This window comes from Euwallacea similis, chromosome 4 (genome assembly GCF_039881205.1).
Source record: "Euwallacea similis isolate ESF13 chromosome 4, ESF131.1, whole genome shotgun sequence".
Lineage (NCBI taxonomy): Eukaryota > Metazoa > Arthropoda > Insecta > Coleoptera > Curculionidae > Euwallacea > Euwallacea similis.
Genome location: NC_089612.1, coordinates 7706600 through 7725490, shown reverse-complemented (window position 1 = coordinate 7725490; position 18891 = coordinate 7706600). Strand labels below are relative to the sequence as shown.

At 34.7% G+C, this 18891-nt stretch overlaps 1 protein-coding gene across 8 annotated transcripts in view; it reads left to right on the top strand.

Annotated features, from left to right (window-relative positions):
• The window catches only part of Syx1A (Syntaxin 1A), a 65502-nt gene that overhangs the window by 4635 nt on the left and 41976 nt on the right, over positions 1–18891 (top strand). For all 8 annotated transcript variants that reach the window (XR_010752060.1, XM_066388713.1, XM_066388716.1 and 5 more), the window contains exons 2-3: positions 3279–3371; positions 3428–3527. Coding sequence is in view for 7 of the 8 variants with exons in the window: in XM_066388713.1 (XP_066244810.1) it covers positions 3279–3371; positions 3428–3527 (193 nt within the window). In the remaining variant the exon portion in view is untranslated. The remainder of the gene's footprint in view (positions 1–3278; positions 3372–3427; positions 3528–18891) is intronic.

The window sequence follows — 18891 nt, the reverse complement described above, 5'->3', positions numbered from 1 at the left end:
CGATACAAATTTAGCAGCTTATTTTGCTATCCCTACTCACAAATCTACTTTTTTTAGAAAAGGTGCTATTATGGCGCAATTAAGGCGGGGTTCCCAACCCCGCTTTTAAGGCAAATTAATGGTATAGTCCAATTTAGGCAGAAAGTAATTACAGTTACACACAAGGTGATTCAGGTGATGGTATATTAAATATGTCTAGGAAATTAAAAAAGACAACTTCCTTAACTTTAGTATATGACCACAGTAAGTCATATTTTATCTTATGGGAGTAGTTTTTTCTTTGGTGCAGGGATGTTAAATGTATCTAAAACCAATAGCAACTGCAAAGTTTGTAATAAAACACACAGTATATTTTGATATTTTTTGAAATGTCACAATTTTAATAGTTGTAAATAATGATGGTTGAAATATAGCAATCTCTGTACTTCCAAAAGTCATATCTTTCAAACAGTTAGTTACTATTCTAAATCTTAAGTTTTCAAGAAAAAAAAAATTGACATTCGTAAAAAATGTACATGATAATTTGATTTCAAGAAAAATGTCTTCTCTAAAATTCTCTTCTATAATATAAATTATAAGAATATTAAAAAATATGCCTAAGAAAACAGGGTTGTGATTTATTATGGAATATAGGAGAGAATATATCAATAATCTTCTCCGTAGAGATTCCATTTTCTCAAATACACGAGAAAAACATATAATCCGAAAAATTTCTCAAAGTCCGCAGGCTTATATATATATATATATATATATTTATATATATATATATATATATATTATATTTAATCAAAAAGTTAATTTAATAAAACCCCTTGGGCGCGTCGATTTAGTTATGTTTTGCACATTTTAAAACTATTTTGAACTATACAGGATGAGCCAAAAAACTCATACAACTATGAGTTTTGTTTTTTTATTTAAAGGTAAACCACCCCGTTTTTCTTTTCTATGTTGAATGCTGTAGATAAGCCCAGATTTATTTTATCTAGCATTATCTATAGCTAAACTTGATACTTATTGAAATATTCAAGGTCAAAATCATTTGATTAGGTCACATCATTTTATCGTCTGATACAAACTAAAGGTGTTTGTTGTGTTATAAGGTAATCAGTGATATCTAGTTTAGATTAGAAAAGACATGATTCATAGTGATCGGCAAGATCACCAGATTTGAATCCGTTAGTTTTTATTCATGAGGGTTATATTAAAGACGTAATGTATCAATATAAATCGGTTTTTGCGGAAGTTTACAATTGTTCAAAATAACCTCCATTTACAGCTTTGCCGTGTCTTAGACGGTGAAAAAGCTCCTGTCGGATATTAGACATTACTTTCCATTGAATAGTTCTTACCACAGTATTTATTTTGTCAATAAGAACTTCGACAGATATATAATTATTTTGATATTTTGTTATGACTGTACTTAATACAATCCCCCAAAAAAATCTAAGAAGTTCAAGTTCGGTCACCTGCTTAATCCTTCATGATATCACGTCTCTCTTAATCGAAACTAGGTGTAATTACCTTAAATAATACCTTAAAATGCAAAACACCCTTCCTCTGGATATATCAAGATCAAGATGATCAAGATATCTGGCTTAAATAAATTCGTTTTTGTATATTGCACAAAGTATTAATTTAGGGTTAAAAAAATATTTTTAGGTTTTAAATAGCATCTAAAATAACTGATAAACCTTTGCATTTAAATGATTTTTTATCCTTCATTCGAATCTTCGCTCATACACTATTGGGTCATCCTGTATTACATCACTTAACTGTATCCCTTCTATGTAGGTATACACTCGGGTATGCACCTCAGTAAGTATACTGTGGCCAACTTTATAAGGGGGTTCTGAAGAAGGACCAGATCTGAGAAAAAAATGTTACGTAACGTAATGGCCAACAAAATGACAATCAGAAGAATGGGGAACCAGGAAGATCAGGATTTTTTTTTGTTTTCTTATTATTTAAAAAATCTATCTTTTTCTAAATACATTTTTTCAAAATTTTGAAATTCTAAAAGTCTGTGTCAAAATTTTGAAACTTCGAATTTTTAATATTTAAATTTCCAAAATTGTTTGAATTTTCAAGCTTTCCCATAATTTTGGAAATAGTACTATAAAATTTCGATAAATATCTGCTTTTTATTTTTTATTGTGGGAACAGGAATATGTTATTGATTTGTTAAATCAAATATAAAGATTAAAGAAATGAACGGCTAAACTCAGTAGTAAAAAATATTGTACAGGGTGTTCAAAGTCGTTACAAATATCCCTTTTTTGCACATCATCCCAAGTTTATTTCATATATTGATAATAGCTATTATTGTTACATATGAAATTTAAAAGCACTGTTAAAATATGATTCGACATACGAGTTACAATATGTATAATATCTTTTTTGATGTGGAACATCCTGGATACGGGGTGAAAACATTTCGTAGAATTTTTAGAACGAGGGAAAAATCACTAGTGAATTTCCGTGTACACCTATTGGGACTGTATGTAAATTTAAAAGAACTTAGGCGGATCTGGAGAATTTTAGGTGAATTTTTAGGCATCCAGTAGTAATTAGGAAAATTTAATGAGTCAAATAACTTTACAATATGTACGGTATATGTTTTTAGAAGCTCAGTCTGGGCAGAGGGTAGAGCGCTATAAGTAACTATTGTACGTGCGAACGGGTATAAATTTTAATATTTTACATTTTATTATTTTTTATTAGTAGGTATAGTGCGATTCATGCAAATCGATACCATTTCAATTGCCTGTAACCTTTTTACATTGTATTAAAAAAAACTCAACTGACTTGTTTTTTTATATATTTTTTAATGACACGCCCCCGTTTTTACTTGATTAATGACCAAAATGCTAAAATAAAAATTTCAAGTCGCAGGAAATGACTAAAATTACACACTCAAGCAATATCCTAATGAAATTAGACGTAACATACAATTTTGTCACCCCATTGCCAGAATTGTCAATTTTTACAGTTAAATTTACCATATTTTATACTGTTATGTATCTTTGTTTTAAGTCTCAGTAGATATGTGAATCAAGAAAATTATAATTTTGTATAATTTCCATTAGCGAATAATGATATGCATATAATAGGATGTACCAAAAATAATCCTGTTTGATCCTACCTAATTAGATTAAATGTCTTCAATCATTAAAGGCTTAAACCATCAGGCATTTTACCCTTTATCCAACACCTCATTTTGATTATGTTAATATACGTAGGTAATGATTTTCGTTTCACAAAATTGTTTCTTTTCCTAGGCTCAAAGTGACGACGATGACGTGGGAACGGATGACGTCGCCGTCACGGTGGAAGGCCGAGATGGCGAAGTCATGAATCAGTTTTTTCAAGAAGTAAGTATAAGTCGTAGAGAGATCTAAAAAATACTTATTTTATTTTTCTCATATAGGTAGAAGACATACGTGAGATGATCAATAAAGTTCAAGCAAATGTGGAGGAAGTCAAGAAGAAACACAGTGCAATTTTGTCAGCACCGCAAAGCGATGACAGTAAGTTCTTATTTTCGCCATACTAAACACACAGACATCTTCATTGGCAATCTCTTTCTCTATTACTTGGATCTTGGATTGCGGGATTTATTTACACTGAAATTTTAATTTGAATTTTATTGATTTATTGATCAACGAGACATGAATGATTCATTGCCGTAGCATTCGCAGATGATATATAGCTTTACATTAATTTTGGGCGCGCGTTTATCCAGTTATTCCATCTCCTGTTGGACCGACCTTTATAAAATTGATGTTGGAATGTTTAAACCCCAGGTGAGAATATTGTCCACGAAATTTGAAGAATAATGGTGAGTGATGATTTGGGGTGTTTTAAAGAGGAGTTTATTAATATTTTCGTGAAGCGAAACTTGTGAGATGTTACGAGGGTTGTCTTATGTTTTGCATACAGCGACATCGATGGCGGCTCTATTCAAATATCATTAATAAAACATAACTTCAATCTTTAGTTAGCCTAAATTCAAAGTTTCAATACGATACGTATAGTGTTGTAGATACAGTGAATTTTCAAAATTGACAAGTTCTTCGAACAATGAAGTTAAACCGAAAAAAATTTTCCGTAATAATTTTTACAACCTTCGAAGACAATTATCTCAACAAGAATACCTCGCCGAGTTGGTTTCTGTTTTCGGCAATGAAACGTCACATTATTCGACAATTTCCCATTAGTATGGAGAATTCAGACGTGGACAGATGAGTCTTAGCGCCAATCCAAGGACAAGTGCACCAAAAACCGCAGTCACTCAAAAAAACGTTGATGTTGTGCGCAAGCGCATTAATGAAGATCGACATTTGACATGTCGCGGTATTGAGACATTACTGGGGATTTCAAAGACCTCAATGCAAAAAACGTTGCATGAAGAATTGTCTGTAAAAAAAATAGTGTTTCATATACTGCATTTGTTGACTGAGGAACAGAAAGAAGCTAGGGTTAATTGGTGTTAAAAAAACTCTAAACCGCTTCAGCGCAGGAAATTCTAAAAAGGTATACAGCATCGTCAGTGGAGAAGAATTGTTGATTTACTCATATGAATTCGAAAATAAACGTCAGTCGTCTGTTCGGTTGTTCCAATGTGAAGAAAAACCAATAAAAGTAATTCGTTTTTGAAGTGTGTCCAAAAAGATGGTCGTGACATTTGACTCAGAAGCAGACCAATTAGCAAGAATTCCCCCGCAAGATCAAAAAACTGTCACTGCCAATTGGTTTACAACCATTTGTTTGCCGGAAGGCATCGTTGAGCTTAGAAAAACCAATCCCAAACGACAAATTATCTTCCACTAATACAATGTAAGTTCAGATGCAACACAGATCGCAAGACAATTGACTTTTTAACGCAATAAAACTTCGAATTGTTAGACCACCCTGCATACTGTCCCGACTTAAGTCTCAACGATTTCTTTCCCTTTCCAAAAATCAAGAATCAACTGCGTGGTCAATGGGTCTAGTCGCCAGGAGACGTAGTCAAAAACGCCATTTTGACTGTACCAACAAGCGAACGGAATAACTGCTTCTAGAAATGGTTCTAGCACATGCAAAAATGTATTGATATTTGTGGAGAATATTTTGAAAAACAATAAAGTCTTTAAAACTATGTACTGTTTTATTCTCGCTCTATAAACAAAACTTAAAGGGCAGCCCTCGTATAGTTTCGGAATTGTTAAGTGTGACTGAGCGATACAGTATTGTTTTTAAATAATATACATTGTTGCGTATTTCCTGATTCATAAGCAATGCCTATACTATAAACCCGATAGTAAAAAGTTGAACCTTTATTTGTATAATCACTTTACCAATAACTAACTTTTAAAAGGAAGGTCTGAATTCTACTATGAGAATATTAAATTGAGATCAATGGTTATTGGTATTGATTCCAAATTTAAGTGGTTTTTCTATAACCATCTTTAGGGTTGTTGGTAATGATGCATTAAGTTCCCAGATTTTTTAATATAATTCGTTGTTTTGACGCAGTCTTACCTTGACTCACCTCCACTTGCACACATTTATAAATAGTTGTTTAGTCATATTACTTACGGTACCAATAGAGAACGACAACATTAATAAAATTATTGTAATAAATATTAAGAAAGTTTTCTTTATTTCGCCAACCGTTCGGGCACGGGAATTGCCTGCAAAAATGTTATCTTCTTCCGAGCGTTATTACCCTCATTATACTGAAAGATTGTATGGTATTTAGGGACTTTTTGCAGGAGACATTAGGCAACCCCTAATTGGCCGTTAAACTCGAAGGCTCTGGAAGATGGAAATAATTAAATTACTTAATTTGTATGAAGCATGGACGTGAATTGCCCAATTTAATTTTTTTCACACTATTGTTTGCGAGCTACAGTAGACGCTTACTCAACTAATAAATCGCGTGACTCATGCTTAAGTAGGACACAATACTCCACCTGCGATCTAGATTTACCTAGTTGCTTATGTTTGGTTTATCACCATTTATTATATATTCATAAAAAACATAATTTAGTAATTGATCAATTTCATAATTAAATGTTATTATTAGAATACGTTCATCAAAAAGCCGTACATATATACACATATCTATTTAAACCCGCATTATTCACTTCACGAGGAAGTGCTAATCGCTTAGATTCGAAAACTCGCAACTGTGTTATGTCCTGGACTTGAATTTTTATTTAATAACCTTGAACTCAGTCATTGAACGCATCACTCCTGATGTATTGGTCATGTACGAGTATGAGGTATCGTATATTACAAGATATACAGGGTCTCCGTTTCTGGAGCTCAACCCTGAGGATCTAGGTAACCATAAAAGAATCGAGGTCGCTTAAATCGGGGCAAAGTTCCACAATCTTGGACCAAGGATATGTCGTTTTAAAATTTGAGAAGTTTCGATGATTTTCGAGGGTATACGAAAAATATACAAATCATTTCTGAACTTTCTGTTTTCTGAATTTCGGTCTAACAAGATGGTGCTCCGCCACATGACGCTAGGAGAATGGCTGATTATTTCTCTAAAATGTTGCCTGGTAAAGTAATTTCAAACAATGGAGACCTATGTTGCCCCGGCACGCTCACCAGATCTTTCCCCATTACATTATTATTTACGGTGAACTATGAAAAGTCTCATTTGTAAATCCTTCCCCGCCAATAATAATAAGCTGTGAAGGAAGGTCATCATTTACGAACCAAAATAAGAAGGGACATTTTAAGGTGAATGCAGAATTGAAAATGTATAGAACTATGTTTGGAAGTGGAAGAAAAATCCTTCGAGGATCTTTAATAATTTTTTTAATTGTTTTTTATTTTGTTATTTCGAAGGCAGTCTTTGTAAAACCAGGATTTTTTTATATTTCCACCAAACTGCATGACTGACACCTAACATGTGATCTTTTGTAATTACGGAGATCCCAATGATTGAGCTTCAGAAATTGTCACCCTCTATTGTTGATCATTTGTTGTTCAAGATTAGCAGGGATAAAATTCGGTCATAGAAAAATAAAACTGTTGGCGGTTGCGCGACTGAGTTAAAAATGCTACAGAACATCGTAATCCTGATAAGATTATTGTTTCCGTGAGACATCCTTTTACTATCTGCATGATTCAAATAACTTTATCACTGCTTTATCAGTGTTTACAAAATAAATACTATATATCAATGTATGTATATCACTCTGACTCATCTCCTGTTAGGATGCGAGTTACATTTGAAGTTCGAACAAACTTATTTTTAAAAAACTTTATTGGAAGCACCACGACTACTCTAGGAATCACAACAGAGAAAAATCCGCTACTTACTACTTAAAAACAGTTTTATAGGACTAAAAGTGTCTAGTCTACTATTGCGAACAAAGAGAGTAGTTAGAAGCAATGAAATAATGAAGCACTATTTGATATACCAGTAATAATTAGTAAATGGGAATATTATTATGTATCTATATAACTCCTCCACCCTTAAGAAGAAAACACGACGGAGTGAGTTTGACATGAAGCATTCTGGTGAATGGGGTTGCTGATGCTGTCAATTGGTGGGTTTGCTGAGTGTATGAAGTTGCCTCGGCATCGAGGAATAAGGACACCCACAGCGAAGGGTACTAGGAGGATCCACAGAATTGCATTTGACCAAAGTGATGCGGAGTGGATCGTTGGAGGTCGTGGCGGTGGTGGATAATCAAGGATATCTTGAAGATGATATATTCCATGGTAGTCTACGTTGGTTAAGTTGGTTGCGATCCGTGATGCAGTGGGTGAAATGTGGTCCATATGAATGGCAGGCAGTATAAATTCAGTTCCATAGTGTAGCAGGACCTTCGTAGTATATGTTCGTTTGTCGAGGACCACGTCGCAATTTGGGGAAAGCGTAATTAGGGTAGCTGCGGCGATGGTGCTGTAACGATTTCCTTGGCAGCGGGATAATATTTGAAGAGGACTTGAAGGCACGACCAGAATTTTACTGGTCGTGAGTTGCTGCACTATGGTTCTATAGGAGCTGAGTGGTGTCCTTTGACAATGTTGCAAAGGGCGATCGGTTAAAAGGTCAGTGATGCAGTCATCAGCTGAGTTGTGGGTTTCTTGGCAGGAGAAGGTGTGTCCGACTTCTGGACATATATGGTCTTCAAATTGTAGTTGCCCGGTGGTTTGTGCCACAAAGGGAAATTTAAGGAAAAGGATCGACTTGTTTTGGATCACAGGATATAATTGATAAAAGTTGAATAATTCTGGTCTTAGAATAGGAATATGTGTTGCGAATATTATTTTATTGTGGGTAAACGATACCTGGGTTCCAAAGAGCTGGCAATAGTCTAAGGTATTGTTGAATTGCGGAAGGTTATTTAAGTTATAGAAAGCCTCTAGTTCTAATAAGAGCTGCTTAATTCGTGATTGTGAAAGTATTGAATTATGGATGGTGTTTAGGTGTGCAAAAACAATAGCATCTTCTAAATTATCCATAAAAGTTATTAAAGTTTGACAATCCAAATTAATCTGGGTTAAAATACCTTGTGCGCTTAGGTATTGATCATGACTTTGAATTATTTGGTTTACAACACTTTGCATTAAATCAATGCTTATTTTCAGTTTCATTTGATTTGAAGAAATAATTAATAATGTAGAATTTAGAGCGTTTATAATGTCTCGGGAATAAAGAGATTTGACCATGTAAGCGTTCTTCGAAGGTTATTTGCTTGGTCTGCAAATTACGAATGACCCTATCATAGCGGTCACCGTCATCTGAATCCAAATTTCCAAATATCCACTTGTTAAAGTGGTTTACGGCATTGAGTAAGCCTCGTTTTACGCGAGAGTTAGAATTGGGATAGAGATTTATGAATTTATTTTCGGTATCATTTATTAAAATTTGCGTTCGGATGAGAAGATTTTCTATCAACCCATGATAAGATATTAGATTTGCATAATTTTCTTCGTGGATATGTTTCCGAAGTATGACGTATGAAGTTTTGATATGATTTACCTGGGTCCGTAATACTTCCATATCAATGTAATAGAGAACGGTATGTTTGGTATAATATATTCTAGATTTGCCTAGATGAATTGCTAATAAAGGATTTTTGACAGGAGTAAATGTAGTTTCGTCTTCATTCCTTACTAGTTGAAGGCCGAGGATCAAAAGTAATACCGCGAGTGGTAGATTCATCCTGAAAAGAAGTAATGTCTTTAGATTTGGGTTTTCGGAGGACGCTTTTATGGTATTCGGCCTTGTGTGTTTGTACTTTGATGTCTGATTGACCTTGAATATCATATTTCTTAAATTTTGGTGATGCTTTATTGCGATTCTTGGTTTTTACATAAACAGGCTTGTTCATAGGGTAAGGCTGTGGATTTTTCCTATTTTGGTTTCTTTTTGTTATGATTTGTTTTTTAACTTCTTTATTCCTTTCACCTAACTGCTGAAATAATTTCTGACAGTTGTCTTTATGACGTTGGACGTAATTGGATTCGATGACATGATCAGTCAATTCAAGCGGGTCTGTGCCATTGAAGTGCCCCGTAGTGACTTCGAAGGAGGTGAATTTTGTGGTACTATGAATAGAGTTATTGTACCCCAATACTGCTCTTTTCATAAGTTGGTCTGGACTAAGAGTCTTATTTGTCTCCTTAAGACAGCGATAATGTTCTATAAGCGTCGAATGAAACCGTTCCACGGGGGAATTGGAATTACTATTTTTTGGTGTGGTATAATGTAATGTTATATTATATAATTTACAAAAGTCTTGTAAATCCCGGTTTTTGAATTCGATTCCACTATCACACGTAATTTTAAGGGGTAGTCCATGATGCGTGATAAAACTTAATAATCCTTCCACAGTGGATATACCAGTGGTACTTTCCAGTGAATAGGCCTGTCCGTAGCGTGAAAAAGCGTCTACAATTGTCAAAAATGGCGTGTTTTTGATTCGAAAAGTGTCAATATGAATATGTTCGAAAGGTTTGGAGGTTGTTGGTGTCAGATCGAATTTGACAACTGGAGGGTCACGATCGTATTTATTCTTCTGACATACTTCGCAATTATTGACATAGTTCTCGATATCGGTATTCATGTTGGGCCAATAGAATTTTTTCGCTAAGGTAAGTCGCATTTCATTAATACCTCTATGGCAAGTTTTGGTTGTATGATGCAATTCTAGTTTCATCAATTGATCTTCTCGTGTGACAATATCTTCGCGCATTTTCGTACATTGTACCAGCTTAAAGGAGGAATTTAAGAAGGTTTGTTGCATATTGACTGTGAAAATCTCGCCTAATCTGGGTTCTCTGAAGAGGAGGGCATAAACGCGTTTGGGGTTGATATATTCCTTTACAAGTTGAATAATTCTTTTAATTAAAGCATTTTTTGGGAGTGTGACATAAAATCTAGTGTTTTCAAAAATAGTTTCTCTTTTAAATCGCGCTTCTAGAACGTCTTCTGCTATTATGAGAATCTGATTTTTATTACCATTAAATACTTTGTCACTTATTGGCAGTTTGAAGATAGGGTTTTCTAATAACGTATGAATTGTTTCCAAATCGTCGTCAGAATTTGTGATAACGTTTTCGTGATGCAAAGGGTTGTCATGGGGTGGTTGAATCTGTACGTCAGAGAGGATATTTATTTTTTGAGGTTCAGGTGGCTCAAGTGGTCCTAGGATATCTTTTATGGTTTGTTCATCGAATAGTGGATATTGGTCTATATCTTTACAAAATTCTGAAATAGTATCATCAGAATCGCCTGGGTTATTGGTTATCGAAAGGGTTTCCAAAGCGTTTAAATCGTTTATGGGATTGCGTGAAAGGGCATCTGCAGCACCGTTCGATTTGCCTTTCTTATACTTGACTGTGTAGTCGAACTCGTCAAGTTGGAGTCACCATCTCACTAATCGACTATTTGGTTCTTTAAGCGAGTATACCCATTCCAATGGTTTATGGTCTGTTAGGACAGTAAACTTTCTCCCAAATAAATATGGTCGAAAATATTTGCATCCCCAGACCACTGCGAATAACTCTTTCTCGATGGTCGAGTAATTAATTTCAGCGGGGTTTAATGTTCTGAAAGCGTACGCAATGGCATGTCCTTTTTGGGAAAGTACTGCCCCTATTGCGAAATTGGAAGCATCGGTATTGATTTTGAAAGGTGTTGCAAAATTTGGATAAGCTAAGACCGGGTCGGAAGTCAAAATATTTTTACATGTTTGGAAGCATTGCAAAAATTCTTTTGTATGTGTAATTTGTGTGTTCTTTTTTAAGCATTGTGTCATAGGCTTTGTGATTTTTGCGAAATCCTTAATAAATTTTCAGTAGTAGCCCGGCAGCCCTAAAAATGATTTGATATCTCGGGCTGTTTTTGGCAACGGGAAGTTCTGTATTGCTATAATTTTTCTTTGATTAGGCTTTATTCCAGATGGAGTCACCGCATGCTCTAAGAATTCCACTTCTTTTCGTAGGAATTCGCTTTTATCGAGTTGTATTTTTAAACGTGCTTCACGAAATTTAGCAAATACTTGTTTGAGGTTTTTTATATGTTCCTGCAGACTCGTGCTGAAAATAATGATGTCGTCCATATAAACCATGCATATCTTGTTTTGTAAATCCTTTAATAGTTCGTCCATTATGCGTTGAAATGTACTGGGTGCATTTTTGAGTCCGAATGGCATTCATAGGTATTCATAGTGCCCATTCTCAATAGAGCTTGGAGCCATCTCTATTTGATGGAATCCATTAGCTAAGTTCAGAGTTGAGAAATATTGAGCTCGTCCTAATTTATCTAAGATATCATTGATGTTGGGGATCGGTCATCTAGCATCAATTGTCTTTTCATTGATCTTCCTGTAGTCCACTACGATTCTCCATTTTTGTATGTTTGTTGTATCCAATTTTTTTTTCACGATCCATATGGGAGAGCTCCATGGAGTCGTGGATGGTCTAATAATTCCTTGTCTTAGCATGTCATCAATTTGTCTTCGGACTTGTGCTTTGTGAACATATGGATATTGATAGGACTTTGTATGTACTGGAACCTCATCTTTGGTTCTGATTTCATGCTTCATTTTGGATGTAAATGTGAGTTTTTCACCAGGTCAAAAGGAAACATCTAAATATTCTTTACATAGTTTAGTAATCTTTTCCTTTTCCTCGCAATTCATATTTTCTACATTTTGCTGGTATTCAGTGTTGGTGTTATAAAGAGACACTATTTCGTCCTTTATCTTCGCAAGGTCATAAATATCATAATCAGTCTTCCTAAAGGATTTAACAGGAACGCATTGTTTCATCACAACCTTAAGTGGTTGCTCTGCATTGTTTTGCATTTCTATAAAAGCAAAACCATTGTCAGCACAACTCAAACTATATGGGATTGTTAGTCCATCCAGGGTTATGGGTTCTATTTGAATTTCATCTTGATGTATGCTAACCGGCAGTTTTCTTATAAGTTTTTCATGAGGTTCTATAAAAAAAATATGATTGGTGTTTTCTACTTCCCTAATTTCTAACGGTATTTCTATTCTGGTATTTATTAGTCTCTTATTAAAAAGATCAATATTAAGATTCATATTCATTAAGTTCCTTAATCCTATTCCGTCGAAGTAATTATGGAAGTTGAATAAGATAAAGTTGACGTCATAGTTAATGTTAAATTCCTTAAAAATAGGTATAGTTGCACAAAATGTAGTCCTTTGACTTCCTAAAGCAATTTTGACTTTGTTTGTAGATTCATAAATTTGATCTGGGAAATGAGTTTCGGCGAATATGGGGTTAATTATCGAGCGACTACTACCAGTATCTATCAAGAGTTTTAAATTTAATGAATCAATTTTGATGTATGGCAGAGTTCCTTTAAACGGAATTTCTACTCCAGTTATGTAGGGTTCTTTATTTCGAAGGTTTCTTGAAAATTTCCGTTTCCCACATTCTTGAATTCATCGGATTTAGTTGGGCTTGCTTGTTCAAAAATATAATTAGTTTCTTCAGCAAAATACGGGAATCCAGCTCTTCTGGCTTTGTTTCCTGATAATCTTGTGCATATAATTCTTCACTGATGATGTTCTGAGGACCTTCATTTCGGAAATGATTGTGCATTCCAAAACTCCTGGTATTATGTCCTGATTTAAAGCGATTAGTCTGAATGGTGGGGTTCCTCGAGGTAGTTGACATAGGGGTAGGTTTCGGTAATTTATCTGGTCGTAATTGGCCAGCTCTGAATACGTTTATTGGTTTCTGATTCCCAAAAACTTCTCGATTTGTGGGATATCGTCTGGGTGGTACATTTCTTGATTGGGTAGGAAAAAACCTATTTTCATTCTGATTAAATCCTGAATCAAAGCGTGGTGGTAATTGATAGGAATTTGACTGATTATTGCCTCTTGGATTGAAACGTGAGAAATGCTGGGTTTGATAATTGGAATTTCTAATCGGATTTTCAGGAAGAAAAGTTTGTTTCGATGGTCTTTCATTTAGTTCACCATAAAGCAATTGGAAATTGTGGAATTCGTTCGCGTAAGCCATTGCATCTTCGAGACTATCGGGTTTTTTTAGATGTATGTTGTTTTTTAATGTTCCCGTACATTATTTTTGTGTTAAATCTATCGAACTATCATTCCCAATACGTTGGATTATATTACTTAGAATTAGTTGCACTCTGTTACCGAAATTCAAGATCTGTTCATCTTTATTAGGTTTAGCCCTAGTTAATTCCTGGACCAAATTGTCCAGATCCCTTCTATCTGAAAAGCACTGAATCAAACAGTTTTTGAGCGTCAACCAGTCTTTTATTTCGGTGCGGATTCCAACCAATCTTTCGGCCCTATCAATTAGCTTATCTTGAATTGATTCAAAAATGTACGTGTCTAATTCGTTGTCTTTAAAAACACAGTAACTAGTAATTAAACTTTCGCAACTATTGATAAATCTATTGAGAGTGTTGCTATCGCCATCATAAGGTTTGATAGCATGAAGTCTTGATTTGAATAGATCCCAGTTTAATTTTGGGGATACAGTATTAGCATTACTTGAATTATTATTGGGCGTCATTTTTCTTGCTTGTAATTTAGCAGATGTATTATTTCCTTCAATTGAGATGGTAAGCAGCTGATCTGATAGTTGATCGATTGAGTCGGCAACTTCAATATCAGTCATTAGCACTCGATTGTCAACTCGCAATACTTAATATATCCCTATCGAAGTCCTTAAGCAGAGGATCGACTGGGTATAAGGAAGGTTTTGTGGCACTTACCGGCTCGTATCCTTGAACAGAGGGTAACTGACGGTTTCGTTGCCCAATTCCTTCCCTGGAGTCGATTTTCTTGGTTTGCCTTGGTTCTTCTTCCAGATTGTGCCAATGAGGGTTGATACCACTAGTAGCGTTAGCGCCTTTTTGCCCGCACAAACACTACTTGCACAATCCTACCGACTGCGCCAGTTACGTTTGAAGCTCAAACAAATTAATTTTTTTAAAACTTTATTGGAAGCACCACGACTACTCTAGGAATCACAACAGAAAAAAACCCGTTACTTACTACTTAAAAACAGTTTTATAGGACTAAAAGTGTCTAGTCTGATAAAGCGAACAAAGAGAGTAGTTGGAAGCAATGAAACAATGAAGCATTATTTGATTGATAATTAATAAATGGGAATATTATTATGTACCATCGGCCACAAAAGTGGTCGACCACGCTAAGGTTCAAAATCGCTTGACGTGTATTCCGAGCGAAGGCGCCTTATCAGTTCACAAAAAATGATCCACAACAAAAACGCCGTGTCGAGCGAATAAACTTAGAATTTTACATCGAATACCAAGTTTGCCGGAATATTTTCAGGATGATAATTTCAAATAAATCAATTCGGTTAGTAATTGTATGAAAACATCACTATATTAACATTGAATTTTGTAAATTGTAGAAGTTGATATGGTTATATAATTGTTTAAGATGAAAACAAAAAAAATACATGTTGAATTCAATTATAAACAAGACCAACAATTTACAAAACACTGTAGTACAACTTACTAAACTTCAAGACTTTTATTAACAATAATATTTTGCTGGGAATTGGGAATGAACTAGTCCGACTGTTTCCTACCTCTCACTTAACAATCAAGTGATTTCTATGACGCAAAAGTTCTTTAAACAAAAAATGACATAAACGGCGTTTTTCGTAATGCGTACGTTAAAAGGGAAAATTTCAAGTCACAGACTGATAATTCATTTGCCTGCATAACATTTTTGAAGTATAATAATTGCATTTTTTACTTGGCCCTCCAAGACCGGCCTAGCTTATTGAGAGAAAAATGTAGAATTACTTCTTTTAAACTAAAACATAAAAAAATTATATCTTGTGATACATCCTTGTAAAAAGGTTATTAAGATCTTTTAAAAATCGCCGAAACATGCACAGGTCCGTATTTGAAAAACTCAAGTTGTTCTCATTATCTCAAAAGCTAAGAAACATTTAAAATTTTGAAATTTACTGGTTTGTAGATATAAGAAAACTACGAAGTTCTTGTATCAAATGTTTTGATGAAAAACCTGTAGTTATCGATTCATTTAGAAAATTAAATTAGACCTAATTTTAGTTTTTTCACAGTAACTCAGAAACTAAAAATCATTCGGCAACATTGTTTTTGGTTCTTAGAAGAGCACTAAATGTGGCACATTTTTTCCAATTTAACCGACCCTGTAACTCTTCCCGTTTAAGAGATAGCAATAATAGCACATCGAATTTGGTACAACCTATATAATACAGCCGACGTCTCACAGACTTTTCGCTCAAGTCGAAATGAAATTCTTGCTAGAAGTAACAATATAAACAAAAAAACGTCCCCAAATTTAAGCCAGTGATAAAGTTACCTTAATTGAAAAAAGACAATGTGATTACGTACCGTAATATTCATCTTACGACTAATTTCGGAAATATTGCGCCCTTGTTCGTACAAAAGTACTATATTACTTTTTATGTCTTTGCTCAGATTCAGAGCCGTTGCGCCTTAACGATGAACTGAGAAAATACAAAAAAATAAAATTGCCTTAATAAATTGGACTAGTAATACATGTTTGTGCGCAAAATATTGATGTATATACACAAAAAGAAGGATCCAACAAAAAGTAATTTAGGTCAAGTGTGACAAAAAAAGATATCCGACCCACAGTACCGCAAGCGATTTTGATTTGAAACTGGTCGGCCACTTTTGTGGTCGATAGTATCGATATAACTTGCGCGAATTTGAAGTGGGATCATTTTCCATTTCGTGCATTTGAAAAATATGAATTCTCGGAATAAAATTACCAATCCTCACACAAATGCGCAAGGTCGTAACAAATGTTAACAAGACTTATTAACCGAAGGTCACAATTAATTAACTTGCCTTTCGTTACGGCCCTCACTCGCTGGTGTAGCGAAGGGATGATGGAAATTATAGCAGAGAGAATTAGGACAATCCAGGGTAGCAAGCCGAAGTGCGCTTTTAAAATCATAATGGATGGCTTTGTTTTAAATTGAGGGCGTAAAGTGGCTTTGGCTTTAATAGGAAGTCAAGGCACAATTCAGAGAGAATTCCTGAAATGGGAATTCAGGTGCGGAGACAGTTTTATTAAATTTGAAATGAAGGTTGTATGTGTGCATGTTATCTAGATGACAGGTGAAGGTATGGACATATGGGATGGTTAAGGCACGATATACGAAATAATCTGAAATAAGGATTTCTGTACAGGTGACCTACGTCGATCCACATGCTGGAAAGCATAATAGCTAGGAAAAATAACTGGTGCCACCTAAAATTTTTTGATTATGAGAACAATTTTCTCTATACATTAACGCTTCTTCTGACCAAAGACCACTTAACAGATGGCACACTATAGGATGGTCCTCCAGTCGATCGATTATGAAAAAACTTCAAAAAGGAAAAACCTCAAAATTGCTTAATATGTCGTAAGGAAATCCACTTAAAGCAATTTCAAGGTGCAGTTTGATATTCCTTGATGGCGGCACTTCCGGTTGTACTGGAAGAATTGTTTGCTTATTTTAAATGGAACGCCCGGTATATAATTGCATTTTTGGATTCCCCCTTAAAGTTATAAGAACATTTTAAGTTACATGACGTACTCCGATTGTCAATTATTTTTGACATATTGTCGTTTGAAATATAACAGATGTTGTTTTTTGAACGAGCGTAATTTCTGAACGGTTCTAGTTAGAAAATCAAAAGGCTATTTACATTTCCAATCTAAATTTTTGGAGAGATTTAATTAATTCAAAATACATTACATATGTAATTTGATACGTGTCAAAAATATCAACATTTTTGACACCTGTCGTATTTCAAAATTCAGTAACTCAAAAACAGTTGAGAATCGGGATAGGTCATGTAGTATAAAATATTCTTATAATGTCGAGGAGAATCGAAATGACTGTGATGTGTACATACGTAACATAACGTTCCTTCGTTATAGCGGCAAACGCTATAAAACAACAATCTTATGCACAAGCGCAGCGTCAAAGATAACATTTACATTTAAGTTTTCAGCACAACTTGAAAGTGTAATAATTTTCCTAATTGCAACTGAAACGTGATGTTTATCAATATTCGCTCAGAAAATCATTGACTATTTTTCCCGCAAATATTGCAGGTATAGCCATTTTGTTCGTTCCATATTAAATTCATATCTATGCCATTGTTTACAAATTCCAACTACACAAAGTTCCGATACTGCCATTTACAAAAATATGCAAACTTCCTTAACGTCGGTGGCTTGAATACGTAATACCACAGTCTAACGATGGGTTAAGGGCGGAATACTAATGGCGAATACAACATTCCTCTGGCGCCTCTTCTTCAGGCACGACCCTCCATTCAATTCTGACCTTTATGTGCAGACCTAATTCATATCTAATGATCTAGGGTTTTGTCATAACTCTCTTCTCAATGAAAATCTCGTTATTTATTTGACGTTGCGTGAGACGCGTAGATGGTTTAAAGGTTCCCACAGGTCCGCTGGAATGCCCCCATTTTGATAATAAAATATTTTTTTCTTTCCTTCCCTTTTTTTTCTTGTTTCTTAACCTCAATAGCAAGTCGTTCCCCTCTGATAAAAAAAGGGTCGAGTTGGCATTTCAAAAAGGGCTCTCTAGGCACACGAAGTCTGCCATGTATGCCAGACGGCTTACACACGTTTTGTATTGATCCAGAGGTCGACTGGTATTGCAGCGCTGGAGTAAGCGGATTATTGCCGAATAACTTCGGATTGAATTATCGACTTGAAGATTTTTCCAAGGTGCACTGGAGTTAAGAGTAATTGATTACTTATCGACCTTACTACCATATAAGCTTCTTATTTCCTGGCTCGGATTTGGCGTTAAATATGTAGGTCAGGTAAAGACGCATGTCCAGCTCTATAAAATGTTTGGTTTTTTCTGTATCACTTATCTGTGTATCACATTTCTTAAAAAACGCTTGGAAATTTGTTTTTTTTTTTTTTTGGTTCAAAACGGTTATAGTTACATAAACGTACTGTTTATAATTTTGTTATCAACTAGATTATCCCTTTGCTACGGTTATTTTTTTTCCTGTTGTGTTGGCAATAATCCATTTATACGATTTCAAAACAAATGGCGTCGAGGAACATCAATATTTTTCGGCAGCGTTATCAACCAAACTTTTTATAATCTTAATGTTATCAAATACTTCAAAATTATAATTAGTTGTAAATTTGTATTATAAAATACGCCATTGGCACTCATCCATTGCTATATTGTCGCCGCACTCCTCGTTTTGCAAACTTTAATTCGTACTGTCTTACAAAACTTGTACCTTAATATACTATTACCTACCAAGTGTGGAAAGTGATTTTTCTATGTTAAGTACTGTTAAGGACTTTAGGT